This window comes from Contarinia nasturtii, unplaced genomic scaffold (genome assembly GCF_009176525.2).
Source record: "Contarinia nasturtii isolate CC-2019 unplaced genomic scaffold, AAFC_CNas_1.1 Cnas_scaffold_129, whole genome shotgun sequence".
Classification (NCBI taxonomy): domain Eukaryota; kingdom Metazoa; phylum Arthropoda; class Insecta; order Diptera; family Cecidomyiidae; genus Contarinia; species Contarinia nasturtii.
In genome coordinates, this window is record NW_022197486.1 from 2,414,982 (window position 1) to 2,427,323 (window position 12,342).

The 12,342-nt window shown below is 35.1% G+C and overlaps 2 protein-coding genes across 2 annotated transcripts; one reads left to right on the forward strand and one right to left on the reverse strand.

The window, feature by feature from the left end:
• Positions 1-5,165: 5,165 nt before the first annotated feature.
• On the forward strand, positions 5,166-10,752 carry LOC116345204 (flightin). The gene is made up of 5 exons (XM_031774393.1): positions 5,166-5,582; positions 9,436-9,587; positions 9,683-9,786; positions 9,929-10,081; positions 10,327-10,752. Exons 2-5 carry the CDS (start codon positions 9,450-9,452, stop codon positions 10,460-10,462), a joined length of 531 nt encoding a protein of 176 aa, XP_031630253.1. The 5' UTR covers positions 5,166-5,582; positions 9,436-9,449; the 3' UTR covers positions 10,463-10,752.
• Positions 10,753-11,101: 349 nt separating this feature from the next.
• On the reverse strand, positions 11,102-12,272 carry LOC116345211 (replication stress response regulator SDE2). Its single transcript, XM_031774407.1, has one exon. It carries the CDS (start codon positions 12,086-12,088, stop codon positions 11,279-11,281), a length of 810 nt encoding a protein of 269 aa, XP_031630267.1. The 5' UTR covers positions 12,089-12,272; the 3' UTR covers positions 11,102-11,278.
• Between the last annotated feature and the right edge of the window lie 70 nt (positions 12,273-12,342).

Sequence of the window (12,342 nt, forward strand, 5' to 3'; positions counted from 1 at the left end):
GACAGACATTTATCATTTTGGAATTCGAGTGTTTGATGAAACAGATGATCGATATTATTCTTGACTGAAATCTTTTGTGTAGTATCATCCATCGGATGTCCCATGTTCAGTGACTGTTAGATTGGATATGGTTTTGTAAAAGTCTCTCTCTCTCTCCCTCACTCTTTCTCTGTTTCGGTGCGTGCATGTACGAAATAAATTTGTCTATGGTGCAAAACGTAGGTATTTGCTTATTTTTCGAATATATTATACATAAATGGTATGTGTGCTCTTATTTTCCTAATCTTTTTCGCAAAATATTTGTGTTGACTTCTCATTGTTGCTTTTTTAAAGAAAAAAAAAACATACTTACGCATACTTGCTCACACATCACATGCTCATCTCATTCATTTTACTCTCATATTTGTTATTGTTTGCCTGACGCCGTCATCACCATCGTCGTTAATGTTAGACATACTATACCGCCACAACCATAAGCCAGCAAATATATTGCCATGGAATTGATATTCGCCAAAACTCTGTAACACAATAACTACCACATACTCAATTATCGAGCATTGAGTAGACGAAGAATAGAACGAAACACACACTAGTTCCAATTTGTTGGCGCGCGTGCTTTTGTTATTATTTTTCTATTTGCACTTGTACATCTCTCAAGCCTCAAATGTGTAGTTTACGCGAAAGCAATGCAAAATTGAATGTGTATGTCAAAATGAAGGATTCGAGAAGTCAATGGGACACAAAAAGCGCAGAAACAGAAATAGAGAGAGAGAGAGAGAGAGAGAGAGAGAGAGAGAGAGAGAGAGAGAGAGAGAGAGAAAGAAAGCATCTTTCTTGAAAGCTCGAAACTTCACAAATGTATGAAAATGAATGTTTGACGAAAAGCAGATGGAGAAACAAAATAATCGCATGCGGCTTCACAATTCTGCACGCATGAATCAATGCCTGAATATTCCAGTTATAATTTAAATGACTGTTTCTCGTTTCTTTCGTTCTCTCTCTCTCTTGATTGTGATGCTTAGTGCCTTTTCCATCATCATCGTCGTCATCCTCTCCATCTACTAAACTGGCAGATTGAGTGGCACTGTACCGAAAAAAAAGATTGATTATGTATTTGTCTATGTGTGAGTTTGCGGGACGGTTTTGCCTATTTGAAAGGCAGCAAATTGAAATGGAACCTAACGACGTGAGCACACGTTGTTGCCAATACATTGCGGAATATATTGTGTTCAAATGTTAATCTCAATGTAACAAATAATTTACTGATATTCATCACATTAATGCTTGTCGTGTCTTTCAATCTTTACTCTTGGCATGTGTGCAAAGCTGCTTCACATTCTTTCTTTTTTTTACTCAAATAACCGCGTACTCTTTTTCTCACACCATTTTCATTTTCTCTCACACACACACTCTCATCTTCTTGAAATCGATTTAAAAAAAAATGTCTAGTGCACTTCGGGGGTACACGCACGATTTTTACAAAATTCAAATCATTTCGCATCATTCCACATGATGAACGTAAAAAAAAATAATTAGCAAATATAATTGCAAAGCATTTTTAAATTTAAAAAATCTATACATATCGTATATTATTTTAAATCGGATTTTTACTGATGTCTACCCCCAAGAATGCTTACCTACTGTTCAATAGATCGGATTGAAAGAACGACGCAATACAAAATGAAATGATTTGAAGGCGTTCACTATAACATAATTCGGCTCAAATCAGCCAATTTCTCTTTGGACTCTCTCTCTCTCTCTCTCTCCATCCCTCTCAACCTCTTCATCGCTCGCTTCGCGCTCTATCATTCTAAATGATGAATGCAAACAAACGAAATCACCTATCCCGTGAATGATATCTATAAATCGACAAATCGCATTCAAAATTACAAATATCACGCGTACAAACCATATACCATTCTTGGCATCGAAACAGACTCAAATAGCATTCACCGAATAAAGGAGAAAGAGCAAAAATGGCAATGAATGAATGGGGTAAACGAAGAAGACACATTTGCAGAAAGAGAGAACGAGAGCGAGAGAGAGATAAATGGTATAACGGAGAGTAATGATTTCAATGTCTTGTTGAATTGCACGTTTATGTTATCGTCGTATTATGCCACAACTACAATTTATCTATTGCATCGAGGGTAGCAAAATGACGCGTTCATTTTGCATAAATAAGTAAGTTGTTCTGTCTTCATGTGCAACACTATTTGTTGGCGCTCTAGAAGTCGAGCAATAACAAAAAAAAGTACACAGAGACAAGGAGTATGAGAAACATAGAGATAGAGAGAGAGAGAGAGCAAGCGATAGAAAATGAGTAAAGAAAATAAAAAATTGAAACGAACTTTAGCAACCAAAAAAAAGAGAGAAAATAACCCCCCAGAACGATACAGAAAAACGAACACGACATGAACATAAATGCAAAGAAAACAATTACAAAAGAGTTGCAACCATTTGCCATCTTCAGTATGTGTGCATTCGAATAGTGAGCGAACAAGTGAAAAAAAGGGATCACTTTGCCATTGAATTGAGTGTATTTGTGTGTCTGTCGTGCTTTATTTGCAATGAACATGATTGCCTCTACATGTGTAACACTCGCAAATGGATTCCCCCTTTTCCCACTCTATCCTTCCTTCTCCCGGTTTTCAGTTGTTGTTGTAGATGAGGTTTTTTTTACTACTTGTTTCAAGCAATTTTCAAAACACTTAATAAATACCTATAAATAAAATGTGATTGCATTCTTCTTTATTTTTCAATTTAATACTTTTCCGTTGATCTCGACGCTTATTTGAACACGGCACGTTTCACTTGTACGTACCAAACATGCCTGGATACATCGAGCAGTTGAAAGGAGTGCGGCGGGGGGAAGGAGAGTGAGGAATAGCAAACGAATCAACGTAAAACACATGAACGAACATTTTCAATGTGCATACAGTACGCACACTTAGCGTACATTGCAAACATACAACAACAACAATAAAATTGAAAAGAAACAGAAACATATCATACAAATCGAGACGAGTGTTGATCGATATTTACATTAGTCGACGCAGGATTTTGCTTTTCACTGTTCTTATTCTATCTTTTTCGTTATGTCACTGTTCTGATTCTTCACTTCTTCTTCTTTACTTTGTTGTTTTAGAATGCAATCTAGGGGTATTTTCATATTATTATATCTACTAAGTTTGATTTTCGATAGTAATAATTGTCACCTTCAATCATTTTCAACATTGAATAGTCTATGCATTCCACCAATTCTTGAATTGTCATCATTACATTGAAATTCCCGTATGAATTGATGGCACCTGAAAGTTTCACAGTACTCACGCATATTCGTACTTTTAAAAAGTGAGCAAACCCTCGGGTACGTTGGTCTCGGCAAAAGGTAGCATTGGAAATATCACATAACAAATCATTCAATGAATGTGTACTATACAAGACACACACACACACACATACCTTATTTGCACTGGAAGCAAGTAATTTTCTAGAACCTCATCGAATGTAATGAATGTGAGCAAATACAAAAATACGAATACAAAGTTCCACCTCAAACAAAGACACATCGAAATACGAATTTTGAATTCAAGAGCACGGCGGCACAGCCATGCAAATTGCACACACACATATACAAAAAAAAAATAAAGAAAGAACCAAATAGCAAAAATAGAAAAGAGAAAAGCCAAAGCGAAAAGAAACATTTTAAATAATTTATTTATGGTTCAACTGGCTGGTGTATGACTGCCATGATGTCTACATGATGCACATAAAACATCATTTGCATCGTGTTTTACTAAATAACAAAAGCAACAAAACACCAAATGATATACTCAGAAGGAGACCAAATTGAACTTCCCGACCACCATGTTTCAATGTGTGGATGTGAGAGCCTATCTGTGGGCACATACATATGTATGAAATATGTTGTGCATTTACCGGTTGTACATATTCTCTGTGTGCCATATATAATAAAAATCAAAAGAATCTAATTATTCAAACTATCAACTATCATGAGTAATTTTCCATTTTTCTATTGCTGCATTTGATCGTTTATTTTCTGTTATTGTTGATGTTCCGTACGTCTGGTAGATAATTTTGATTTTGTTTTTCAACTAAATATACCAATTGGTATGGCCAATCAGTAGCCTAAATGATATGTTGTTGGTGCTGGTTCTGCTGTTGCTGTTTTGCTTGTGTCGGTAGCGCAATTAAAATGCGCTCAAAAAGGGAGCAAAATAATCACTCAATTGGCTATGTGCGCACGTTGTTTATGTATGTTGTACATTCTCTATGTTATGTGATTTAACGGAAGATGTTTGTTAGTAATTTGATTCTGTCATGCTAATTTATATGGGCTGTATGTTGCCTTCGAATACAAATGAACGAACGAATGAAAAAGATCAAACATGACGGAAATAATGAAAATGGCGATGCAATAACCCAATGTTGTATTTTTGTAAACAGCAAACTATTTTATGTGAATTTTACCACGTGTTTGTTTTTGTATCGCAGACTCAAATTCGCTGAACCCACTACACATTTGTTTCGAATTAATATCCGAGATAATTTTGGATGCTTCAACAAAATCGTTATAGATAAATAAACAAAGCCAAAGTTATTCACCTTTCGCTCTCTTTCTCTGGCTACCGTACTCATAATTGAGCACAAATAAAATGAAAATTCCAACTTGACATTCAAATATGGCGTTATAAATGGTGTTTCAACAAATATTCGCGTTACAATTGTCCAAGGTGCGTTTTTGCATCAAAACTCTTTCATCTTTTTCTCAATTAATGTCATTTGCCATACGAGAAGCTAATGAAAATGTTGTGAAAAAGACAATTGACCGGCTTTGACGTGTATTGTCATTCGCGCAATTACCTCCTTCTTGTAACCTTTGTTTGTTTTTGTTGTTGTTGCACACAAAACTAACACTAAATGATAAAATTAGACAAAAATTGTTTCGAGTTGACGTGTTGATACGACAGAGATGTATTGCTTGATCGGGCCCAGCCTGTAAAATGCATTAGAGAGCAAAGGAGGCAAATACGCATACATTGAAAGCAACAAATTTTCAAATCCGTTGTGTGAAAAGATGCGAGCGTCATCCACGCGACGACTTTATTCGCGTATTTAATTCGGTTGATGTTCAAACAAAGGCAATCGATTAGTAAAACAGTGTCGGGATCAGTTTCAGTTAGTCTTCGAAAAGCATCGGTTGACAAACATCATTAATAAGAAAGCTGAGAACCTTCTCCTCTCTCACAAATCGCATTGAAAAGTCGAGAGAAAAAAAAGTCGAAGAATTAATCAAACTAAGAATACAAAAAGTACATTGCGAAGAAAACCAATTCAATTCGAATTTGTTTACCGACCGCTTTTAATTTTTCTTTTCGCTTCAAATTCTTATCGTTGATTGATTTGCAATTTAGTTCAGTGCGAATTTAAGTATTTCGACTGTTTTTTTCTATATATTTTTTTGTCCAATTGTGTTCCGCAAAATCGATTTTCTTAGTGCGCGTAATTCATTTATTTGAATCGAGTTTTATTTTTCATTTCGTTGCAAAAAATAAGAGGTACAGTGTTTTTTTTTTTTTGCTTGTTCAACTTGTTTGTTTCATCAAATTTAAATTCGATTTTCATTTGAGAGTTGAGAAATCGATCAAAAGCGACTGGATTTGAATTACCTGAGATAGGAGTATGGGTGCCTTTTTTTTTGGTAGAAATAAGATTCATCGTGATAAGCATGAAATATTTAGTAGTTATACAAGTGGCAAAATTTGGCTGAGATGGAAAGAATGGGCAAATGTTTCAACTAATAACTTTGTTGAGCGTGTGAATTATTTGAAATATGCCAAATGAACATGGTGGATAGTTTTTTGTTTCATCTTTCATAAATCTCATTCGATGCGATGATCATCAGAGAGACTGAATATATGTGAGTGTCGGTAAAATAGAAATCGTCGGCGACAATGTTGCGATTTAGTAATAAATTATTTTCGATCTGAATGCAAAGACAACAACAACAACAACAACAGTAAAAAGAGCAGAATAAATGTACGAAATAATTTCAAATTACCGCCAATATAATGTGACGGAGATAGTATTTTGGCAGAAAAAAACACACATAAACTAAACATACGTAGCATATTTTAGATCACTGGCAATTTATACGTAACTTCTTAGCAAGCATGCTGAGCATTTTTCGGACGCTTTCATCTCACATCGAGTTTTTCTTTTCACAATTTAATGAAAATGCGTAACTTTATGTTCGAAGTTTTCAATTTTTCTTTCGTTTTTGGTGAGACAGAGGCACCACAATCACATTCATGTTAACTCTTCATTTCGGTTGCATCGAGCACAGCACGGAAAAGATTCTTATGAATCCACGAGAAGAACATAGTATGCAATAGTTTGAGCCGACCACAATCAAGATACGAAAAACGAGATAATTCTATTTTTCTCGTTGCCCGTGTCTATTGTTCGAGTCAAAAAAAAAAAAAACTAAACAGACGCTCTGCGGTTATCCAATGTGTTTTAGATGTTCTGATGAGGATAAAACGTTGATTAGCAACTCGTTTGTCACTTGTAGTGTGTGCGTGTGTATGCAAAAAAATTGCGGAATGTCTCGCAAAGCTACGACCGTATACGAAAATATATTATTTTCATTTTGTTTTTCAAAGTTAACATACTCACTTCTAGCTTCGGTGGATTCGATTGTCGGTTACACATAGTTAGTATATTTTTCCTTGCACATTTCGCATTCACATCGAATTGATTATTTTATGTTTCTAAATTGCGACAGCCAGTGGGACTTTTGTGAAAATAGACATTTTTTTTCTTCTCACGCTTGTTTTTACTGAGCCAACAGTCAATTACAACAACAAAAAAAGAACAAATATGCACCACAAGCACATCGCAACAGAATGTTGATTGAAGCTGAACATTGACCGTTGAACAAGTGTTGTTGTTTCGCCGATGAAATGACAATTATTTTTCAATTTCATATTGTTATGACGCCCAATCACTGTATAATGCGTATAAACATGCTTAGCACGCGATGTGATGATAAGTTTTTCATTTTGTATATATGCATGGCCTGATGCTTGAAATGATGTCTCCAAACAGATGTGACAATGGAATATGCGAACATTTTATTCACGCATTTTAAAATGCTTGGCTTGCCAACGACAAAATGTAAACGAAAAAGAATGTGTATGTCGTGTGTTCGTGTCATTGTTGTTGTTAAACAGTCAGATCAGCATAACCACATGGCTGGCGCTTTCAAAGTTGAATAAAATGTGATCCCACGATATTCGAACGAAAGTATTTTAAAAATTGCTCTCATACATGTATTGGCGTCTAGTTTTTTTTTTAATTTTATTTTCAATTTGTTTGCTCATTTGGCGAATCTGAAGAAACGATCATATTCAATATTTTCAAGGACGGTTTCCTCTCTTTTTCGCTCTGTCACTAATTTGTTGGTCCTGAAACCAAAATCCAAACCATCGCTTTTCTCGTTCAATGCAATTAAAATCAATTTTATGTTCATAAATTTTAATTGCCACATAGTACGAAGTATGGAGCATATCCGACTTATCGAAGTTAGTGCGAGAGATAGAAAGAGAATGAAAAAGAGAAAATAAATTTCATATAAATAGGTTTTTTCCCGTCTGATGCAAATAACTGCTTGCGGTTGATACAGTTAAATTACCAACAAGTTGTATGTGCACTATTGCGGTGAACGAACAGAAAAGCGGGCATTTCAAAATGAAAAAGCAAAAAAGTAGCAAAAAAAGCGACCGTACCACCACCGCCACCATACCAACAGCATCGCCAGCAAATGGCAAACAATCTCTCGAGTATGCTATCGATTTGGCAGCTAGTTGGTTGTGAGCATTTTTGTCAGCCGATGGCAAGTGAAATGAATACAAAAGGTCAATTCGCATATTCATAGAAACGCTTCGTATTTGATTATGAATGAAATGGCTGTAGAAACAAAAAAAGCTCAACATTTTCAAAATATATACATCGTCCACATATACTTTCGAAAAATTCCCGGTTTCCATAGTAAAGTACTACCAATTTCGCTGCGCCCAACAACACTTCGTAGACAATGTACAATACGAGACAGTGACAAAACTAAACAAAACGTATCGCATACAATCTGAGAAGAATACAACAAAAACGCGCGCACACACAGAGAATGAAGCAAAAAGAAAGAAAGAAAATAAATTAAGAGAAGAATTGAAAATACAAGTAGTATTTTTCCTAACGACCCTGTATTTCTTTAAATGTTCAGCCGCTAACAATTTGCTATAAATCAAATTAAATGTGCCATCGAAAGGCGTAACGAGTCCTGGTGTAAATATAACATTTTATGCACTTAAAGCCATCGATGATGTAACACACAACAGAATACAAACATTAGAGGACGAGTGAGAATGAGTGAAAGAAACTGCACACTCACACACGCGACATATGGCGAAAAACAGGAAAAAGCGCACCAATGCTCGCGATGCGACAGACCCATATCTAAAGAAAAACTCAAGCAGCAACCAAAAAAAAACAGCAACACCCAACGTTTGAAAGTGAGACGAGAAGGAAAAAAAAACTAAAATAAAATAAAGGAAGGAGAAAATAAATTGAAATGAAAGAAGAAAAATTACATATGATTAGACGAATCGTATATTCGATATATTAATCAAAATGTGTGCACGAATTCGTTGTGTTCGCTGGTTTCCTTCGTTTTGTTATAGATTTTGGTGAATGTGCGCCGGTGTATATATATATATGTGTGTGTGTGTGTGTGTTCATGTGTTCATTCTTTTGTCGGGTGGCGCGGATCGTATGTGCGTGGTAAGATCATTTAAAAAGCCATTTTCGTTAATGTTCAAGAAATTGAAACGAATGCACAAAGTCACGAAAACATTGGCAACCAGTTAAAAAGCCAATTGTTGGCCGACCGACCGACCGTCCGACAATATCGAACGCTAAGAACGAACACACCAAAACAACTGAAAACCCAGACCAAGAGAAACAGAGACAGAAACATATAGAAGAATAGAGCCAGTCAGACAGAGAGAAAGAAAACTCGAAAACAATTTGTAGCATTTGCACATCTAAATGAAGTGCAACCACGCTCGATTTAATCAATCGACAGTAAACATTTAGCGAAAAGAAATTAGCTTCTCTGTTTTTTTTTTGCTTTCTTTCATTGTGCGCTGATGTTGATATACTCAACTCTTTTTTAGCGTGATCGATTCAGTTCGCCTTTAAATCTCTTGTCGTTTATATTTTATGGTTTTTTCTCATTTTCGTGAAAATCTTGATTTTCTGTGCTCTTATTATATTCCCGTCATTTATTTCGTCATTGTCGTCATTGTCATTGTTTGCTATTATTTTTACTATTTTATTAAACATTATTAGACATTTGAAGTAAAATGGCTGAGGAAGGAGGTTTCAACTTCGACGATTTCGAAGAATCAGCAGACGCTGCTGCAGCTGTTCCAGACGCACCAGAAGCAATCGCAGACGAAGCTATGGAAGATTTTGATGCCGATGCCGATGCCGATCCCAGTGTAAGACAGCGGTGGACGCATAGTGTGTCCATTTTCTTTTCGTACGAAAAAAAGTGACGGTTTTTCTGTTCGAATTAAATATTTTTGCAATATAGGCTGCAGTAGCAAAAGCAGCTGATGCTTTACCCGAAGCCGAAGTGCCACCACCTGATGAGGACGGCCCAAAGAGACCAGTCCGATGGTACAGACATTGGGTTCGGTAAGCCTTACATAATGATTTATATATCTAGTTTCGATCGGCCCGAAATATCTATGGCACACACAAATGCACACTTGACTCACTTTTTAAATCACAATGTGTGCTCTCTATCTCTATCTGTCGTTGTTTTATTTCATTTCAGACCAAAATTCTTACAATATAGATACATGTACGATTATCGAACCAACTATTACAATGATGTCATAGAATATTTAGATAAGCGTGCAAAAGGTGTCAATTGCGAAATACCACGAGCACAAACCTGGGCTGAACGTGTTCTACGAACCCATACAAAGTAAAAGCAACACATTTTCCTTTTTGATTCTTTTTTTTTCGATCTCTATCTTCTAAACAGTTTTTTTTTTCTTATATTCTGTGTTATATCTGTGACTTTCTATCTCATGTATTTTCGCTTAAAATGATATTTGTTTTTCTTCTTTTTTTCTTTTTGATTTTTCTCCACAATTTTTTTTTTTTTTTACTCTTGCTATCGTCCACGCACAAACTCATTTGCGCATATCGATAACAACGATCACACAGTCCATCGGTCCTAGATTACTACAAGAACCAAAAGAAAGAAGATAAGCATCTTATTCAAACCATTGCTGCCTCAATCAAAACCCATAACTATCATACCAAAGCCTACATCAACCAAAGATACGCGAGTGTTTTGTAAACGAAACCAAAAAAAATCCGAAGCGCGATCGTGTCGAGCCAAAATGTCATTCGAGCGCCTCATCAGCACACACCAACTCAAACATACACACACACTCTCTCTCTTTTTATTTTCTCACTCTCTTCACAGAGTGAACATACAAAAAATATATTGATATATTATGTAATTCACAATATTCTCTTTAATCTTGACCATTACTCTTTTTTTATTTCAAAGCCAACGTATATCGGTTATTTTTCTTTCTTTTTTTTTCTTTTTTATTGAATGTAATTCATATTAATTTTGTTTCGGATGGTTTTGTTTGTTTCGAAAAATGTTCATTTAAATTTATAATTTTATTTATATTTATTGGTTCTTTTACCGCAACCCATTTTTTTTCTTATTTTAAATTAATTTATACATAAAACATCAAATTAAACTCAATCATTGTTGGTATTGGTTGACTAAATCAAACTCTCAATGTACAGAGAACGAGCCAACAAAATAATAATTTAAAAAAAAAAATCAAACAAATTCTACCAATCAAATGTGAAATAAAGCTGTTGCTTCTTTGTGTCTTTCGATAAGAGAACCTGATGTACGAAATAAAATCTCGTTTTTTCTTGAATGTTTAGTAAACGAAAATAAAACAAAGTGTCGTTTTATTTAAAGAGAGATATTTATTTTCAGCATTCTGTACAATATAAGGTCGAATTGGTGTCTATTGAAAAATATCTGTTTTTTTTTTGTTATTGTGATTTATTTTTATTTTGAGGGATGTACATGTAAACCATGGTAAAAAAATATATATTGTTTGTTTGTAATTTTGTTGATAGTTTAATCATTCGAAGATTGTTTACTTTTTTCGCTGGTATCATCTACACTTTCATCGTCTTTATCGGTATCGGAATCGCTTGAATCGTCTGAGCTCAAACCTTCGTCGAGCCATTGGGCTCCCTTCAATTTTTTCTTTTGCTTTTTTTTCGATTTTTCAAGTTTCCGCTTAACACCACTGCCACCGACGCTACCGTCATTACTGTCATTACTTCCGGACACCTTACCGATGCCGCTCGTGCTCGTTGTTGCCGTACTTGTAGCTACAGCAGCTGTAGATGTGGTTGCATTTTTCATGCCTTCTTCAAGCGCATCAGAAACATCGTCCAGTAAATTCGATCGCGTTTCAAAATATTCATCGTCTTTAAATTCATGTTTTGGTTTTGAACGTAATCGTTCAATTTTCCGGGCAACTTTTGAACCGGCTTCTTCGTCTTCTTTCGCCTTTTTATCCAAATAATCTTTTAAACGTTTCTCTTCGTTGATATCACGCAATCGACGTCCACTCAAATCACGGCATGCCTCACGGTTGGTGGTTTTCTCAATTTGTGCGCCAATTGCACGCAACATTGAACCAAAACCACCTTTACCACCAAATAAACGCATACACACATAAATTGTGTTGCCCATCGTATCAACAATATTATTTTCCTCATTGTTGTTATTGATCAATTTCCCATTTTGTGTTAGATAAAATTCAGATGGCGATAGATTTAATGCTTTTGAAACAGCTTCAGTAATGTGCTTTTGACTATTTGTTTTCGGATGAATTATTAGTCGATGACCACCATCCACACAAACGTTTGCAATCATCTTATTGATTTTCGTTATTTCCACCAAAAAAATACGTAATTTTATTGATTTTTTTTAAAAAGAGAACACACACAACTGTTTATCTTGATACCAATATTTTAAATGAGAAACTCTTTAATGACAGAATTCAATCAAAAGGTGCGATTATTTCTAGTGAAACTTGTGAAAACGCTTGTTTTCCAAAACAAACTCATTTACTCCTAATGTCGTCATAAAAATGTCAAAATAAAAATCTAAAACGTCAATAGCACACT